Consider the following 20,495-nt stretch of genomic DNA (forward strand, 5'->3'; position numbering starts at 1 on the left):
ATTATTAAAATTATTGATATTTATTTTCTTTACTAAAAAAAATATTTTATAATATAATAAATATTATATATATATATATATATATATATATATAATGAATACAGTATTATATTTTCTTTTAAAAAAAACTTTAAATTTTGTTATTATTGTTATTAATAATAGTTTTTTTTGAACAATTATTTTTGTTGTTTTGTCATATTTATAGTCAATAAACTACACATAATATTATATATATATATTATATTGAGATTGTCTTTATTTTTTTTGACTAAAATATTTTATATATATATATATATATATATATATATATATATATATATATATTTAGTATATTTGATAATTATAATGACAATTATTATTATTTATTGCTTTTTTTGTTGTTACTGTAAAGTTATAATAATGTATAGATATAGGCGACATATAAATACTAAAAAATAATAATAATAATAACAATAATTATTATTATAAATAATTTATGGATAAATAGATTGTCGAGAGTTAAATACATTTATAATAAATAACAATAAATAATAATAATAATAATAAATAAAAATAATAATAATAATAATTGTGACTATTAATAGGCTAATAATGATTATTATTTTAATACAGTAATAATAATAATAATAATAATACTGTTTAGACTCAATTAATAATATACATCTACAATACACTATATTATAAATATCACAAAACATAAAAAATAATAATAAAATAAAATTAGTAATAAATAAAAAATTATATTTTTTAAAAATATATATATATATTTGAGTCATAAACATAAAAAATACTAATACTAATAATAATAATAATATAAATAATATTTTATAGTAATTATAATTAACTTTGAAAACTATTAGATATATATATAGATATATAATAAATAACTTTTTTTTAACAAAATAAAGCATTTTTAAGTACAATAGTAAACATTTTTTAGATTATATTGATATTAACTATATATTCATATATATATATATATATATATATATTCATGAAAAACAACAAAATTGTATATAAAGTTTGCAAATATATTACAAATAAAACTAAACAGTAATCAAAAAAAAGTTTTTTTTGTATTATTATTATTATTAGTAGTAGTAGTAGTAGTAGTATTCATATATAATTAGATTAGTATTTTTATATTATTTTTAATTAAACAATATTAAAAAAAATTGTCAGGTATTTACACCACCAGTACTATAGATACATATAAAATATATATTACAATAAATAATTTTATTATTATTATTTTTTGTTGTTGGTTATATATATATGTGTGTGTGTTTATGGCAACACATTAATATTATGTATATATATATATATGTAAACTAAATAAAACAATGTTTAATATATATATATATATATATATAGTATTTTCATGAAACCATTGGTGATTTGTTAGGTCTATAGTTGAGTAAAAGTTAGAGAGAGAGAGAAAGAGAGAGAGAGAGAGAGAGAGAGAGAGAGGGAAACAAAAAAAATTAATTTAATTAATTATATGAAAATTAATGGTAAATACGATATACATATATAAAAAGTAGTATTTATTATATTGAATTATATTGTATAAGCGATATGTATTGTATTTATATTATTTATATTATTATAGTATTAGTATTAATATCTATATAAAACTATATGAAAATACATACAACAAAAAACATTACGATTGCATTAATTCATTTCGTGTATACAAATGAATAGAGAGAGAGAGAGAGAGAGAGAGAGAGAGAGAGAGAGAGAGAGAGAGAGAGAGAGAGAGAGAGAGAGAGAGAGAGAGAGAGAGAGAGAGAGACTTTCTGTATATATTTATTGTTATTAGTTTTGCATTTAATAATCTGTATGTGTGTGTGTGTGTGTGTGTGTGTGTGTGTGTGTGTGTGTGTGTGTGTGTGTGTGTGTGTGTGTGTGTAATAAATATAGTATATGTGTAGTGAATGTGTATACAAAAAGTGAGAGTTTTTTTGTATGTATGTATAGCTATATATATATATATATATATATATATATATATATTTAGGATTTTTGATTGTGAATAATGCGACTAATAATTATATATATATATAAATTTTATGTGTGATTCAATGCAAATATAATAATAATAGTCAGTATATATATATATATATATACATACAGTACATACACAATAAAAATCAATAATAATTACTTTTTCTCTTATATACTATCACTTATGCAACGAAATAATAATAATAATAATAATGAAAAAATTATTTATATTACTCTCCAGATATAAAAATCATAGTTTGTTTGAAACAATTTCATATAAAAAATTTTGTATTTATTAATATATATATATATATACAGTATATATATATATATAGTATACGAATATTAATTGTATGATTTTTAATGCAATACTTGAATATTATTAGTATTTTTTTGGGGATAAAAAAAATATTTTTTATTTATTATATTACTATAGAGAGAGACTCTGAAAACAAAAATTAATTACATATTGTATTGACTGATATTGTATTAGTTTTTTTTTCAACATTTAGTATGTATTAGTATTTAAAAAAAAATTTATTTTTCCAACAAAATAATAATAATAATAACTAATAACTAATAACTAATAGGATGCTAATCAGCATAATTTTGTTTTGTATTATTTATTATTTTACTAATAAATATATAGTAGTATTGTTAGTAAAATATAACTAAAATAAAAAAAATTAAAAAAAATATTTTTTTGAAAATCTAAGCACAAAAAATTGTTTAGTTAATTAGTGTGTACTGTACTATATTATATATAACAATATTATACTATATATTTTTTTGTTGATAATTTGATTGTTGTTTGAAAATAACTTTTAGTATTAATAATAATAATAATAATAATAATAATTTTTTTGCATACTATACATGTATTATTAGACAACAATTTAAAAAAAATAGTTTTTAATTTTTAGCAGTATTTGCAAAAAAATATTTTTTAATTGATTTTTTTGTGTAATAGAAATCAAAAATAAAATCTATTGAAATAATTAGATAAATAAAATATTTTAACAAAAATATTGGCATAAATTATATTATTATTATTAATAATAATAATTTGTTGTTTGTGTGGTCAACAACAAAAAATTAGTTCAATAAATAATTTATATATATTTATAGCATATATATATATACTATATATTTAATGTATCAGTAATTTACGCTACAGTTTATAGCAGCAGCTTATGTATGTATAATACATATTGTATTGTATATGTAGATAGACCTACAAAAAATCCTACTGTCCTTGGGATGTAAGTGAATGTAAGAGAGAGAGAGAGAGAGAGAGAGAGAGAGAGAGAGAGAGAGAGAGAGAGAGAGAGAGAGAGAGAGAGAGATTGTTTGCACAATCCATATGCTATACTCCCAGTCCTTTATCTATTATTTTTGTTGTTGTTGTGTTGAAAAAACCAACTGTCCATCATTAATACTAATAATATACAACTACAATATATATATATATATATATTGTATATAAATATAAAATATTGTTATTTATACTATAATATAAATAAATTTGTTGTTTATTTGTGTAGTTTGGTTAGTGTTGTTGTTATGTTAGGGGTAAAGGTTTAGCTCTCTCTCTCTCTCTCTCTCTCTCTCTCTCTCTCTATATATATATATATATATATATATATAACCCGTTCCCTAACCCCATGTTAACCCTTTCCCTTTCATGTATACTATCATACAGTATATACTGTACTGTATATTCCTAATATCTAATGGTAGTACTAATAACAATGTATTAATACTACTGTATATATATATATATATGCCAACCCACCAAACTGCCTATCAATTGACTATTTATGATCAATTGGATAGTTATGTGTGTATGTGTATGTGTATGTGTATGTGTATGTGTATGTGTATGTGTATGTGTATGTGTATGTGTATGTGTATGTGTATGTGTATGTGTATGTGTATGTGTATGTGTATGTGTATGTGTATGTGTATGTGTATGTGTATGTGTATGTGTATGTGTATGTGTATGTGTATGTGTATGTGTATGTGTATGTGTATGTGTATGTGTATGTGTATGTGTATGTGTATGTGTATGTGTATGTGTATGTGTATGTGTATGTGTATGTGTATGTGTATGTGTATGTGTATGTGTATGTGTATGTGTATGTGTATGTGTATGTGTATGTGTATGTGTATGTGTATGTGTGTGTGTATGTGTATGTGTGTATAGATAGTAGTAGTAGTAGTAGTAAACAATACATCAATGTATATCCCAGGGAAAGGGATTTGTTGTGTTGGACACACATATACAGTACAAACAACACTAACATTATAATGATTATCAGTGATTATAAAAATCATTGGTTTGGTTATACATATGGTTAGGGATCTCTCTCTCTCTCTCTCTTTCTCTGACAAATACAGCCGTTCCCTATGAACTATCAATTATATACTATACATACAGTATAGTAAATACTATATATATATATTTCATAGACATACTGACCTAATACTACATGATATGTACTACATATGCTATAATAATAATAATAATTAATAATTAGCTAATAATTATTAAATTATTATTATTTTGGTCTTAAAGTTTTGGTCAAATAAATGGATCTAGATAGATTTATTTTATAGTTGAAAAAAAATTAAAAAACAATTATATATATAGTTTTAATATAAAGTTTTAAAATCAGGTTATACTAAACTGTATGCTAATTTTTTTAATTATTATCAAGGTTATCTATTTAATAATTTAATGTCTATTTATAATATATATTAACATATTATTATTATTATATAAATATAATATTATATATAATAAATTAAATAAAATTAACAATGTAGAAATTTACTATTTATTTATATATAATTAATTTTATTATTATTAAATAATAATAATAAACTAGTAACAATGTATAATTTTTAACCAAAAAAAAAATTATTATTATTATTATTATGTTTTTTTTTGTTAGACCATCAAACAATACACACACAAAAAATCTATTATCTAATGTTTAAAAAAAATAAAAATAATAATAATAAAATAAAAATGTTAGTATGTTTTTTAAGTATACAACAACAAAAATAAATTTTTTCATATTAGACAACAACAACAATAACAACAACAAAAAAACTAATAAAAAACAAGATAATGATAGACATTATTGTTTAGTTTTATAAATCTATATACTAGTAGTAGTAGTATTAGATAGATATATATTTTTTTTCGGGCACCGGGACCTAACATTATAAACAACAACAACAACAATAAAAATAAAAACATATATATATATATATATATATATATATATATATATACTGTATATATGGGAGGAGTAGTTGTATACTATATATATATATATATACTGTATATATATGTTTTAGCACACAATTTCATGTTTAGCTATACTATAGCTATACTACTACTAGTAGAGAGAGAGAGAGAGAGAGAGAGAGAGAGAGGAAAAAAAATCTACTTTATTTTTATTAGTTATTTATTTATTATTTTATTTATTTTTTGTGCTAAACTTTTTTTTTGCAGTAAGGAATTTGTGGCACAAATAATAATAATAACAAAAAAAAACTTTTTATTTTTTGTTGTTGTTATTGTTGTGGTGTTTTTAAGATCCCCTTAACAATAACACACACACACACACACACACACACACACACACACACACACACACACACACACACACATACACACACACACACACACACATACACACACACACATACACACACACACACATAAACATACACACACATACACATATACACAATATATACTATATATATATATATATATATATAGATAATACTGTATTATCTATCTCTATATGTATTGAACACAATATATTTTTAAGAGATTTTAGTTTAGGAGTTTAGAGAGAGAGAGAGAGAGAGAGAGAGAGAGAGAGAGAGAGAGAGAGCGTAAACAAAACAAAATCTATASTAAAAACATAGTACACATTGAAGTAAAATAATAATATAAAAAATAGATATATATATATATATATATATAATTTAGTATATATATATAAAGTTTGTTTGTTTTTGCATCTACCCGTCCGTCCATACATGGATATACTGTATATATATATACAGTGTGTGTGTTGATATTGGTAGATTGGGGATGTATGGGGAAGGGGGGGTAGATAACTAAAATTTTCGATGATGACCCCCTAAACAAAATAACTACTACTACTACTACTAGTAGTAGTAAAAACATACATACATTTATATAAACATACAAACACATATATATATATATACAGTATATACTGTATATATATATTATAGTATATATATAGACTGCTATGTTTGAGGGCATATAAACAAATTTCCATTTATTATTTATATATATATATGCGATATATATATAATGCATATATATTTATATATATATATATATTGTATTAATGTTTGTGTGTTTATATTATATTATTTTTAGTTTAGTTTATTTTATCAATTTTTTTTCTGGTGGATGTAATATTAGTTGCATTTAGAAATCAAATATCTTTATAACAAATAAAATGTATAAAAATAAAAAAAATTATAATAAATTTTATCGTATGTGTGTCTAATAAATAGACAATCAAAAATGTGTTTTTATTTACTAAAAAATATATTATTTTATATACATATTTCTATATAACAATAATTACAATTAGCATATATTTATTGATTTATTATTTTTTTGTGAGTCCATAAAGTTTTTTGTAAATGTAAAAAATATTTTTAATATATATATTATTTAATTTTTTTTTTGAACAATTTTCTAGAATTAATTATTGAAATCATTTTTATTAAATAGCAATTGATTTTTTTTAAAAAAATAATTGATAGGATATAATAATAATAATATGATATTTACCTATTGTGATAATATTACATATAATTTATTTTTGTAAGAAAATAAAAACTTTATTGCTATAGTATACCTGAATTTAAAAAAAATAAAATAAATATTTTTGTTATTTTCAACATTGAAATTTGAAACAATATTTTTATTTTGTTGTAAAAAAACAGTGTTTTCAAGTTATTTATAACTTATATATACCGTTATATATATATATATATATTTTTGTTGTTGTAGAAAATTTATTTACAATTATATATTGTTTGATACAATAAATAAATAATAATTTCTATAATATCAGTGATAATATTTATTTATTAGCTTGATAAAATTTTTTGTTTGTTGTGTGCATAAAAAAAATATATATAATTTTTGTATATATATATATATACAAAAAAAACAATAAACAACAACAACATTAGGTATAGTTATAATAATAATAATCAACTAATTTTATTTGTGGCCAAACAACACAACAAAAACAACAACAAAATTACATTTAATATATAAACTAATAGATTATTTCTATGATTACTGCTATTTATTAGTAGTATTATTATTATTATTATAGCAACTATATAGACTGCCAGGGGAACTGTATGCTATGGAAGCGCATGTGTGTGTATATATATATATATATATATATATATGTATTGTTAGGGTGCACTGGTATGTGTTGGTGATGCCATCGATGATGATGATGATGCCGATCATTGATGTTGTGTTGATGATGATGATGGTAGTAGTAGTAGTAGTAGTAGGTAGTGGTGGCAGTGGTGGTGGTGCTGCTGCTGCAAAACGCATACACATATACATAGCACACACACACATACATACATAGAGAGAGAGAGAGAGCAAAAAACAACTTTCCCCAGTATATACCAGTAGTTTAGGTACCCATACATACATAGTGTACTGTACTGTACTGTACATACCGTTCCCTCTTTCTCACAGTCAGGCAGTCAGTCAGTCAGTTACTCTCTGGCTGGCAGTCATACGTAAGCTATCGTACATACAAGTCGTGTCTATATATATTATTGCTGTATTTATATGTGTGTTGTGTTGTTATATACATATGAAAGGACGGGTATGTTGTCAGCAATAGTAATACATATATAACTTTTTTTTTATATGTTTGTTTGTTATGCAAACTTATATTATTTGAAGCACCGGTAGATACATCAATAATATAATAAACTACTTGTGCGCTACTTAATCAATTAATTAATCAATTAATCAATTAATTTATTTTTATTTAAAAAATAATAATAATTGTGTAATTGTTTTGTAAGTGTGTTTAAAAAAAAAACATTTCAAATGTTTAACACATTTTTTTTAGTTGATATTTACAGTATATATTAATATATACTGTATATAAATATGTCTATTATATGATATTTAAAAACTAATATACAATACATTCAATATATATATATATCTTTGAAAGTTATTATTTTAAAAGATATTTTCTACAAAAAACTTTTATTAACTACATGTGTGTGTGTCTGTACTGTATATATATATACAGTACAAACAGTATATATAACATCCCGTTCCTCATCACACATATATATAGAGAGATAGAGAGAGAGAGAGAGGTATCCACGCATTAAGCACTTGGAGATAAAAGCTAACTGTGTGTCCAGTAAACTACAACTAATAATACTGTAATAATAACTTATAAAAACTTTATTATTTTTGTGGTGACACACAACTAATTATATATATATATATATACAGTATATATACTGTATATATACAGGTATTAGTAATTTTATTTTATGTGACTAACAAACCAACAAACAAACAAAAAATTGTTGTAATTTTTTTTGTGTAAACTTTATATATATATATATATATATGAGAGACAACAACAACAACGATAATAATAATAACGATAATAATAATAATAATAATAACACATTTGTGTGGAAACGCCGTACAAACAAACAAACAACAAATAAAAAACAATTGTATAGTAAATTGAAATTATATATTATTTTATATCCATTATATAGATATATATTTTTTTGTTGATGTTTTGTTGTTTTAGTTATTTTGTTTTATTGTGTTTTTATATATATATATATTATTATATTTTATTTTATTTTGACTGCAATTTGTAGTTTTTGTTGTTTTGTTTTGTGTGTTGTTTTTTCAGTTATATATATAATATATATATATATATATTAATATTTTTTTATATATATATATATATATATATATATATATATATATATATATATATATATATATATATATTAATATCACTGTTATTGTTTGTTTGTGTAGTTAGGATAACATTTTTGTTGTATGTGTTGTTTTATATATATATGTATATATATATGTATATATATATTATATAATGGTATATAAAAAAATAATAGTAATATTATTATTATTATTAAAATAGTGCCCAAAATAAAACATCTGCCTATTATGCATACATTTAACGTTAAAGTAAACAATTGTTTTTATTATTATTATTATTATTTAATTATTATTATTTAATTTTCTAATAATAATAGTTTATATTATTATTATATAATTTAGATATGAAAACTATTTTATTATTTTTTTAACAGTACTATTATATAATAATAATATATTTATAAAATTATAATTTATTTGTTGCCTATTATTTTCTATCTATTATTTTATTATTATTTTTTGATTATTTGAATGTTTTATTTAATTTTTATTTTGTTAGTTATATACAAACTGTAGTATTTCTATATAAATTGTCTAAAAAGTTTATATATATATATTATAGTCTATTATAAAAAAAATAAAAATATAAAAATATTTTATTTATAATTTTTTTATTAAAATAGAAATCAATTTTTTAAAAGTTTGTTATATAATAACTATTTGTTATAATCTCTCTCTCTCTCTCTCTCTCTCTCTCTCTCTCTCTCTCTCTCTCTCTCTCTCTCTATTAATATATATTTTTAGCTAAATATTTCATAAAGTAATAGTAAAACTTTTTTTTGTGCAAAATTATTAATCAATCAATCAATAAATAAATCTGATATACATTTTTTATCGATATATATATATATACATTTTGTTGTTGTTTTTGTTTTTGTTGTTATTTTATTTTGTTTATTGCATTTTGTTGTTGAGATAGATATTTATCTATTATTTGTTTTCAAACAAACAAACAAAAAAAATAAATTAAATAATTTTTTTTTGTTAAGTATTGTTATTAAAGATTTTATTTTTGTTGTTTAAAAAAATATATAGTTGTTTAGTGATAAATGTTTTATATATATATATATATATATATTTATTATTGTCTTTCATAGGAAAAAAAATTATATAATATTTAATAATTATATCTATATATATATATAAACTATATATATATATATATATCTATATATTATATCTCCCCCTCACAAATAAATTACAGTATTATATCCAATAATTTTTTTTTATAATAAATACTATTATTATTATTATTAAATTTTACATATATTTTATTATTATTATTATTATTATTATTATTGTTGTCCTATATATTGTAGTAATGCTTTTGAATCAAGAAATTTGTAATCAATTATTGGCTAATCCTTGGGTAAGAGTTTTTTGTTATATAATAATAATAATAATACTTAAAAAAAAAAATAAATCTAATATTAATAATAATAATAATATTATAATAAATTGTTTCACAAATTTTTTCAGTATATTTTTTTGTTGTTGACTTTTTTTCTGCACATTTGTTTAGTCTGATTATAAGTTTGGCTTATTTTTGTTAAAAAATTTTTTTTTTTTGGTTATTATTGATGTTTTTTTTTTGAGTGTAAAATATTTAATATATATATATATAATAATCATATATTTTGATTTTAATATACAGTATGTAAAAGTTATATATATATATATATATATAATATTTTTTGTTGAATAATAGTAGTTTACAACTACTTTATTAAAAAACTATTGACAATTTTTTTTAAGTATTATTAATTTAAAATTATTATTAATAATAATATATTGATTTTATATTTTTTTTAAAAAAACTAATTTATTTGTTTTATCTATAATCTGTTTTTTTTAAAAAATGCTAGTAATATAATATCATTGAAACAAATAATAATAATAATAATAAAACAATAATTTGTTTGGTAATAAAATAACTTAATTTTTTTTATTTTTAAAAAAATCATACAATATATTAATTTATATTTAATATATATATAGTATATTTGTTGCCTAAACATTGATTACTATACTATATATATATTAAATATATAAAAATAATATGTTTGTTATATAAGATATTAGTTTTATTATTAGATCTATTATTATTATTATTATTATTATCATTATATTTCTAATGCATTTAATAAATATCATATATTTATTTATACAGTAGTATACAGTATATACTGTCTATTATATAACTAAACGAGAAAAATACTAATACTAATAAACAAATTATTAGTCATATTTACTATGATTTTATTATTATTATTATTTAATATATATATATATATATATATATATATATATATATAGTTTATGTGATATAACTATTGTGTGTTTACAAAAGTTTTTTATTGTTGTGTGTGTTTTAATGCTTATAAATATAGTGTATGTTATGTATGTATATATATATATATATATATACTAAATATATATATATATCATGCAAACACATTAAATAATATATTTGATTATTATTTTTATATATATATTTTGTTGTATATTACTATTTATATATATATTTATAGCTAAAATATATCTATAGATTATATAACTTTCTATATACAGTATATTAATAAAGTTTTTTTTCTAGATATCCTAATAATAGTAACAAATTTTAATAATAATATTATCAATAATACTAATAATAATGATAACAATAATTTTTGTTTTAAAAAATGTAAATTTTTTAATTTAGTGATTTTATTTACTAAATTATTATAATAAATATTATTATTTTTTAAAAACATCATAAAATATATTATATTAATAATATATGTTTAGCAAATAAAATTATTATTAGTATTTAATTATTAATTTGTTTATTATTAAAAATGACATCAATCTAATTAATAATTAATTGATAATATAATATATATAAATATTTGCAATTATATTGCAATACATTTGTAAATATGATTATAATAAATAATTTATATATTATATATATATATTACTAAAACATAATGTTTTAYAGTATATATATATATTTAAGTAATGTATTGTATTATTAGTATTAGTATTATTATTATAACTTATAAAGTGCTAATTAAACTAATATATATAATTATATATATATTATATAAATATATATTAATTATTTGTATTATTAGTATTATTATCTAATAATTGACATTTATTTTTATTAACACATAACTACATATATATATATATATACTGTATATTGCTGTATATTATAAATATATACATAGATTTATTTAGTAAACAATATAAATATTTTAATAACACTAATATTATACTAATATATTTAGTTATTATAATTTTGTTATTATTATTATTATTATTTAATATATGTACTGTTTATAATTTATATGACTGTTTATTAAATGCCTCCCTATCCCCTAGTGTGTGTGTGTGTGTATACTGTATATTTATATGTTTATACATATATATATATATATTTTTGAGTTAACACTTATCCAAAACTTTTCCATTAGACCAGCTCAGGGATGTGTGTGTGTGTGTGTATGTATGTGTGTATGTTTGTGTGTGTATGTRTGTGTGTGTATGTATGTGTGTGTATGTGTGTGTATGTGTGTGTATGTGTGTGTATGTGTGTGTATGTGTGTGTGTGTATGTWTGTGTGTGTGTGTATGTATGTRTGTGTATGTRTGTGTATGTGTGTGTATGTATGTGTGTGTGTGTGTATGTGTGTGTGTATGTGTGTGTATGTATGTGTGTGTATGTGTGTGTGTTATATAACTAATATAAATACAGTGATATATATATATACTGTATTAATATATTAATATACTTTAATGTCTAGTATTAATGTCTATTATATGAATATACTGTATATATAAATATAAAACACAAAAAATATGAAAATTTTTGTCAAATATGAAAACTTATTAGTAGTAGTAGTAGTAGTAGTAGTAGTATATTATCTATACATTAAAAACCCAGTATTTTTTAATAATACTTAATTATGAGTAGTTTTTTTAATAGTTTAAATAATAAACATTTATTTTATTTTTTTTGGTTGAAAAACATGTTGTTATTAACAAAAACTATGATTAAAATATTTATGTTTTTGTTTGTTTTTTGTTTGTTATGAAAAATAAAACATAACATCTCTCTCTCTCTCTCTCTCTCTCTCTCTCTCTCTCTCTCTCTCTCTCTCTTAATATATATAGTAAATAAAATATATATAATATAATAGCAACACTTGTCTAGTTATATATAAATATCAATATATATAAAAAATAAAATAAAAATTTAAGTAAATATTTTTATCTATTGTATTATATATATATATATATTAATATATACTATACATACATGTTATTTATTAATGTACAGTATATATGCATTTAAATAGATTATTAGATAAATACTGACAACAAATAATAATAATAATAATAACAACAATAATAATAATAATATTACTATTATGACAAAATTATATAACATTAATAAACTAAATAATAATAATAATAATAATAATAATAATAATAAATATTAAACTAAGAGAAAGTTTTTTTGTTGTTATTATTTTTATTTTTATTATTAAATAAATTGTCTGTATATATATACAGCATATATATATATATATATATATTGTTATGTATGTTTATCTATACTGTATGTCTATAGTATGTATAGTAGTAGTAGTAGTAATAGTAACGGGGATCGGGGTATGAATTTGATGGGGGTATCAATTTGATGGTGTGTTTACTTGTTTAGGCGCACAGTTAGGATGAGAGAGAGAGAGAGAGAGAGAGAGAGAGGAGAGTTAGTCGACAACACAAACAGATCGATATATTATTTTTATTTCTATATATATATAACATATACACTATATATTTATATATACTTTATATAACATCGTTGGTTGTTATTGTTGTTGTTGTTATTGTTGTTGTGTTTATCCTATTATTTGCTTCTATAGTACTATCCTTTACTCTCTCTCTCTCTCTCTCTCTCTCTTTCTCTCTCTCTCTTCTCTCTCTCTCTCTCTCTCATTGCAACCCATGATCATCACTACTAGTATACTATGTCTAGTGAATCACTGACTCATATCGTTATAAAATTATATACAGAATCTCTCTCTCTCTCTTTCTCTCTCTGAATGTTTATATACTTTAATATATGTTATCACTATATATGATATATACTGGAAATATATAGCAGATTCTGTATATATATATATATATATGTTGTTTTTGCTCTGTTATAACAAACTATATATATATATATATATATATATATATATATATATATATATATATATATATATATATATATATATATAGCTATAAACACTATAAAACACATATATAAACAATTTTGTCGTTGAATTTTGTTGTTATTTATATGAGAGCTGTTTTGTTGTGTCGACTATTATATTAATAAACCAATCAATATATTTATTATTATTATTATTATATATAACTAATCATATTCTCTCTCTCTCTCTCTCTCTCTCTCTCTCTCTCTCTCTCTCTCTCTTTCTAACTCTCTGTCATCTCAACGCATGCATAACCGTATCATTTGTTTTATTTTATATATAATATATTGATATATATATTAAGCAAAAAAATATAGTTTTAGTAAACAACAACTGGCTCTTTGTTTTTGGATTTTAATACATATATTGTGTATGCATTACACATATACACACATACATACACACATACATACACACATATACACACACATACACATACATACACACACACATACATATTCACACATACATATTCACACATACATATACACACATACAGTATATACACACATACAGTATATACACACATATACATACATACACACACATACATACATATATACACATACATACACACACACACACACACACACACACACACACACACATACACACACACACATACATATACACTATGTTTATCGTTTAGCCTTAAATTTATATTATATATAYATATATATAATGTTAGTCTAACATGCAAATTATATTTTATTACTTATTTATTCCTATATATAAATTGTACATGTTTATTTTTGTTTATTATTATTATTGTTGTTGTTGTAAATGAAACTTTTTATTTTTGTTATTAATTAATTTTATCAAACATTTACTACTGTATATATATGTTTATTACACAAATAGATAAATTAATTAAATGTCTAGTCTAATCAATAAGTTATTTATTTACTTATATTTTTTTATAGCTATTATTATTATACAAAACAAAATATAAGTTATATTAAAAAAAAATTTTCTCATATATTAGTTTTTAATAAATTTAGCAAAATATAGTTTTATTTTTTTACAAATACTATTTATTAATATAATAATAATAATATACTTAATAAATATGTGAATATATATATATTGTTTTATTGGTTTATATATAAAAATATTATATTTTTATTTAATCTACAATTTGTTTTATATATATATATATTGTTATGTTTAACACCCTATCAATTGAAACACAAGTATAACAAACATAAAAAATTTTGTATTATTATTATTATTATTATTATTAATATTATTTAGTATTTTGTTGTATTCTTATAATCTATAAAAATAAATAAAAAAAATTATTTTTTTTGTTGTTTTTATATATATTTGTTGTTTTCTAAGATATTTATAAGCGTTAGGAGAGARAGAAAGAGAGAAATAATAATAATAATAAAAATAATAAAAAGTTTGTATTTATTATTAGTATATATATTTTTTTGCTGTTATTTTCTTATATTATTATTATTTTTTATTATTGCTGTTATTTTTTCCTCTCTTTCTTATCATAGTTTTTATGTTATTATTATTATTATTATTATTTCTGTTTATTTTTCTCCTTTATTTCTCACTTACTCTCTCTCTCTCTCTCTCTCTCTCTCTCTCTCTCTCTCTCTCTCTAAATATTTCTGTTGTTTTCAGAGAAAATAAATTGAAATAATATAAAAATAATAATAAAAATGACAAAAAATACAAATTTATATACAATTTTAGTTTTTTTTTCGTATTATTTATTTAGTATTTTCTTCACTTATTTCTTTTGTATTATTTTTTTTAGCAAATATAACAATATATTTATTATATATATATATATATATATATATATATATATATATACTGTATATATAACTTAAACTTTGTTTAGTGTTTATTTTTCATTTTATTATTTTATTTTATTTTTTTAAAGTTATCGTTTATTTTTCTATTTATTTATATATATATATATATATATATATAGATATTTTCTTACTTTATTTTTTAGCTATTTATACATTTATTCAAATTAATAAAAAATTTTGGAAATTTTATTTCTATATTCACTATATATATATACACAGTATATATAGTATATTAATTTAAAATTAATTGCAATAATTTTTTAAACAATTTATTTTTTTAATAAAAAATTAAGTTATAAATAATTTTGTAACAAAATTGTACTTGAAAAAAAAACACATTAAAATTATTAATAATAATAATTCATTAATTAATAGTATTAGTCATTAAATAATTTACTACATTATCTATAAGTTTATATTTTAATTATTAAATTAATTTTTTCTTGTTATAAATATATTTAAAGTATTATACTTTTATCTTTAATTATATATATATTTTTGTTTGAAAAATATTATATTGATTATTGCAAAATAATATTTTATGAAAACTATTATTTAAAAAAATAAAATAAATAATAATTTTCTAGTAATGTTATATGATATCTACATATATATATAAAATAATTGTATATATAAATTATTTTATTTAAATTAAACAAAATACAAAAAAAATTATTATATAAGCAAATAATTATTAGATATTTATTATATATATATATATATATATATATATTTATTATAATAATTGTGTAATAAAACACTTTTTTGGCAGTGTTTGTATGTGTGTTGTGCTATGAATTTAATATCTATTTTAACATATAATATATATATATTATTTTACTAATGTTTGTATTATTATTATTATTATTATTAAAAATTAAATACTAAATATATTATATAATATATATATATACAGTATATATACTGTATTTACATTATATATATTGTATATTAATATTATAGGCGCCTTAACAACAGTTATATGAGTAGTCGATTATAACTTACAATAGTTATATAAATTTATATATATATATTTATCTAAATATAAATATATTAAAATTTATAATTTAATTTTTAGATTTTGTTTATTGTTTTAACTCTAACACTAACGCATACATACAGTGATAGAGAGAGAGAGAGAGAGAGAGAGAGAGAGAGAGAGAGAGAGATTGTTTGTGTAATATAACTGTAAATATCTATTTTACAGTATATTTATGTAAATAATGTTTATGTGAAATATATATATATATATATATACTGTATATATATATATATATAAATTATTTATGTAGCCTTGAAAATTCATCAAATATTATATATATAAAATTTATTTATATATACATATATATACTGTATATATGTATACTTTACTTGTAATTTTAATAAGCATTCAAAAATAGTTTGCAATTAATATTATCAGTATATTACTACTACTACTACTTGTAATAAAAATAATAATAAATTATTATTATTATAATTATGAAAACAATATTTTGTTTTTGTTGTCGATGTTGTTTTTATGACTATATATTTATATTATAATAATAATAATAAACAAAATTTTTATATATTTTTTTTAGTTGATTAGCGCTGACTATAGTAATATATATTAGAAAATACAAAAAAAATATGTTAATATTTATATATAAAAAAAACAAATTATTTAGTAATATTAATAATAAATAGTAATTGAAAACAACAATTTCCTTATATATATATATATATATATTAAGTAATTTTTATATTTATAATTATAATTTATTTAATTATTTTTTTTGTGTATTGTTTATTTAGTATTAACTTATTGTATGTGTGTGTGTATTGATTTTTATATATGAAAAATAATAATAATAATTACACAAAAAAAAATTTTTGTTTGGAAAATCACTGTATATTTATTAATGTTTTTTTAAAAAGTAACAATTAGGTAAACGCATAGTTATTTAATAAATAAATTAATTTTATTTTATATATATATATATTTATTATAGTTTCATATATATTTATGATAATCTATAAAAATAGTTGATATTATATTTATTTTTTAAAATAAATAAATGTTAAAATAAATAACTATATATTCAAACACACACATACAGTATATACTAAAATATTTTTTTAATATTTATAATTATAATGTATTAAAAAAAACTATAGACTGAAAAAAAATAAATTACTGTATAGTTATATAAACAACGCAACACACAAAAAACAAACATAAAAAAAGCAATTTTTTTTATCCTATTTTTTTGTTTTGTTTGTTTATTTATTTTAATTTACGTCAAAAAAAATAATTTTAGCAAAAAAAATATTAAAAATAATAATAATAATAATAWTAGAAATTTATTATATATATATATATATATATATATATTATTTTAGTTGTTTACTTGAACCAACAAAACAAAAATAAATAAAACAAAAATAAAACAAATAAACATTAATATATTGAGAGAGAGAGAGAAATAWAAAAAACAATTTTTTTTGTTTAAATAAACATAAAAAACAATTTTTAGATAACTTTTTTATTAATAATAATAATAATAATAATAATAAAATATAAAATTGCTTTATCTAAACAAAAACAATTATTATTATTATTATTATTTAGAAAAAATAAAATAAATATATTTTTAATCTAAATAAAATATTTATTATTATTATTTTTTTTAGATTTTTTTTTTAATATTTCAATTTAAACAAATATAATATATAAATTATAAATAATGAAACCAACAAAATATTAATAATAATAATAATAAATAAATAAAAAAAAAAATAATATTAGTTTTATTTTAATTTCCTGTAGTCTCTCTCTCTCTCTCTCTCTCTCTCTCTCTCTCTCTCTCTCTCTCTCTTATAAACTAAAGTAATGTATTTTTATATATGATTTATATATATATATATATATGAAATAGGATTTATTATTATTATTATTATTATTTTTATCGGCAGCTGTTTTTGTTGCTCTCTTACATTATATAATATATATATATATATATAAATGTATGTATTGTTGTTGACTACTACTACTACTACTAGTAGTGTATTGTAATATTATATAAGTATTATTATTCAATAGACTAGTGTATAGTGTATTTGGTAACAGAGAGAGAGAGAGAGAGAGAGAGAGCAAAAAAAATAACAACAATAACTATATCCCCACCAAAAAAAAATAGTAATACATAACAATACTGTTTAAAATCACATTTTGTTGTTATATTTGAATCACTTATATATATATATATAAATTATTTTGCAGGAAATCTTCAAAAAAATAAAGAAAAATGTTTCTATAAATATACTTTACTGTACTATACTATACTATAAATATATATGTATAAAAATGTGCATGTTAAATTGCAACCTAACAAATAAAAACTAATAAATTGCATTAGATTATATATATATATATATATATATATATATATATATATATATATATATATATACTATATATTGCACAATACCCGTACCCGATAGTCCAGGTGCTTACAGTCATGTGAATTGTTAGCTACCTGAGCTCACACACACAACTGTGCTCTAGTATTTGTATAATATATAATATAAATGACCCTGGTCTCTCTCAACAATACTATACTATCCCCGCTGGGCTCCTTAAAACGTTATATTATATATATATATATATTTATATAATACAATGTTATATAAAAATAGGAAATAATAGTTTTACTTATATATACAGTACTGTATATATATTTTTAGGTATAACCTATTGACAGACAATAGGCTAGCGTTAAGTAGTAGTAGTGAATGTCAAGGAAAGGAGAGAGAGAGCGAGAAAGATATAAGTGCTATATATCTATCGTTTTTGATGGTCGGGTGGTATGAGTGTGTGTGTGTGTGTGTGTGTGTTGTACGGTATATGACATACAAACATACTGTTTTCACTGATCATAGGGCTATATGTATGTAAAAATAGCAGCTATAGCTTATGTAGTATAGTATAACGCGCACTGGGATTCACGTAATCGCAAAAATACAATATATATATATATACAGTATATATAATGCTTAGGATATACTCTGGATATACATTGTTTAGTGAGAGAGAGAGAGAGAGAGAGAGAGAGAGAWAGAGAGATATGCTATGCTATGCTATGATCTCATCAAAACATTTTCCTTGACATTGAAAACCAACGATCCCTTTATATCCACACACCATATAAAAGTGTATATACAGTATATATATATATATATATATRTACAGTAAAATATTATACATTATAGCWATATATATATATATATACTGTATATATATATATTGTGTGATAAAAATAGGTAAACAACTAATATATATATATAACTTTATATATAA

General features: G+C 19.0%; 1 protein-coding gene across 1 annotated transcript in view; it reads left to right on the forward strand.

The window, feature by feature from the left end:
* The first annotated feature begins 9,291 nt into the window (after nucleotides 1–9,291).
* The window catches only part of LOC128953341 (uncharacterized), a 36,866-nt gene continuing 25,662 nt past the window's right edge, over nucleotides 9,292–20,495 (forward strand). The window contains exons 1-2 of the mRNA XM_054298828.1: nucleotides 9,292–9,316; nucleotides 10,387–10,436. Coding sequence (XP_054154803.1) covers nucleotides 10,389–10,436 — 48 coding nt within the window. The 5' untranslated portion in view covers nucleotides 9,292–9,316; nucleotides 10,387–10,388. The remainder of the gene's footprint in view (nucleotides 9,317–10,386; nucleotides 10,437–20,495) is intronic.

The sequence above is a fragment of the Oppia nitens genome, unplaced genomic scaffold, assembly GCF_028296485.1.
Source record: "Oppia nitens isolate AA-2021 unplaced genomic scaffold, nextdenovo-longstitch-racon4-pilon3 scaffold21_pilon_pilon_pilon, whole genome shotgun sequence".
Taxonomy (NCBI): domain Eukaryota; kingdom Metazoa; phylum Arthropoda; class Arachnida; order Sarcoptiformes; family Oppiidae; genus Oppia; species Oppia nitens.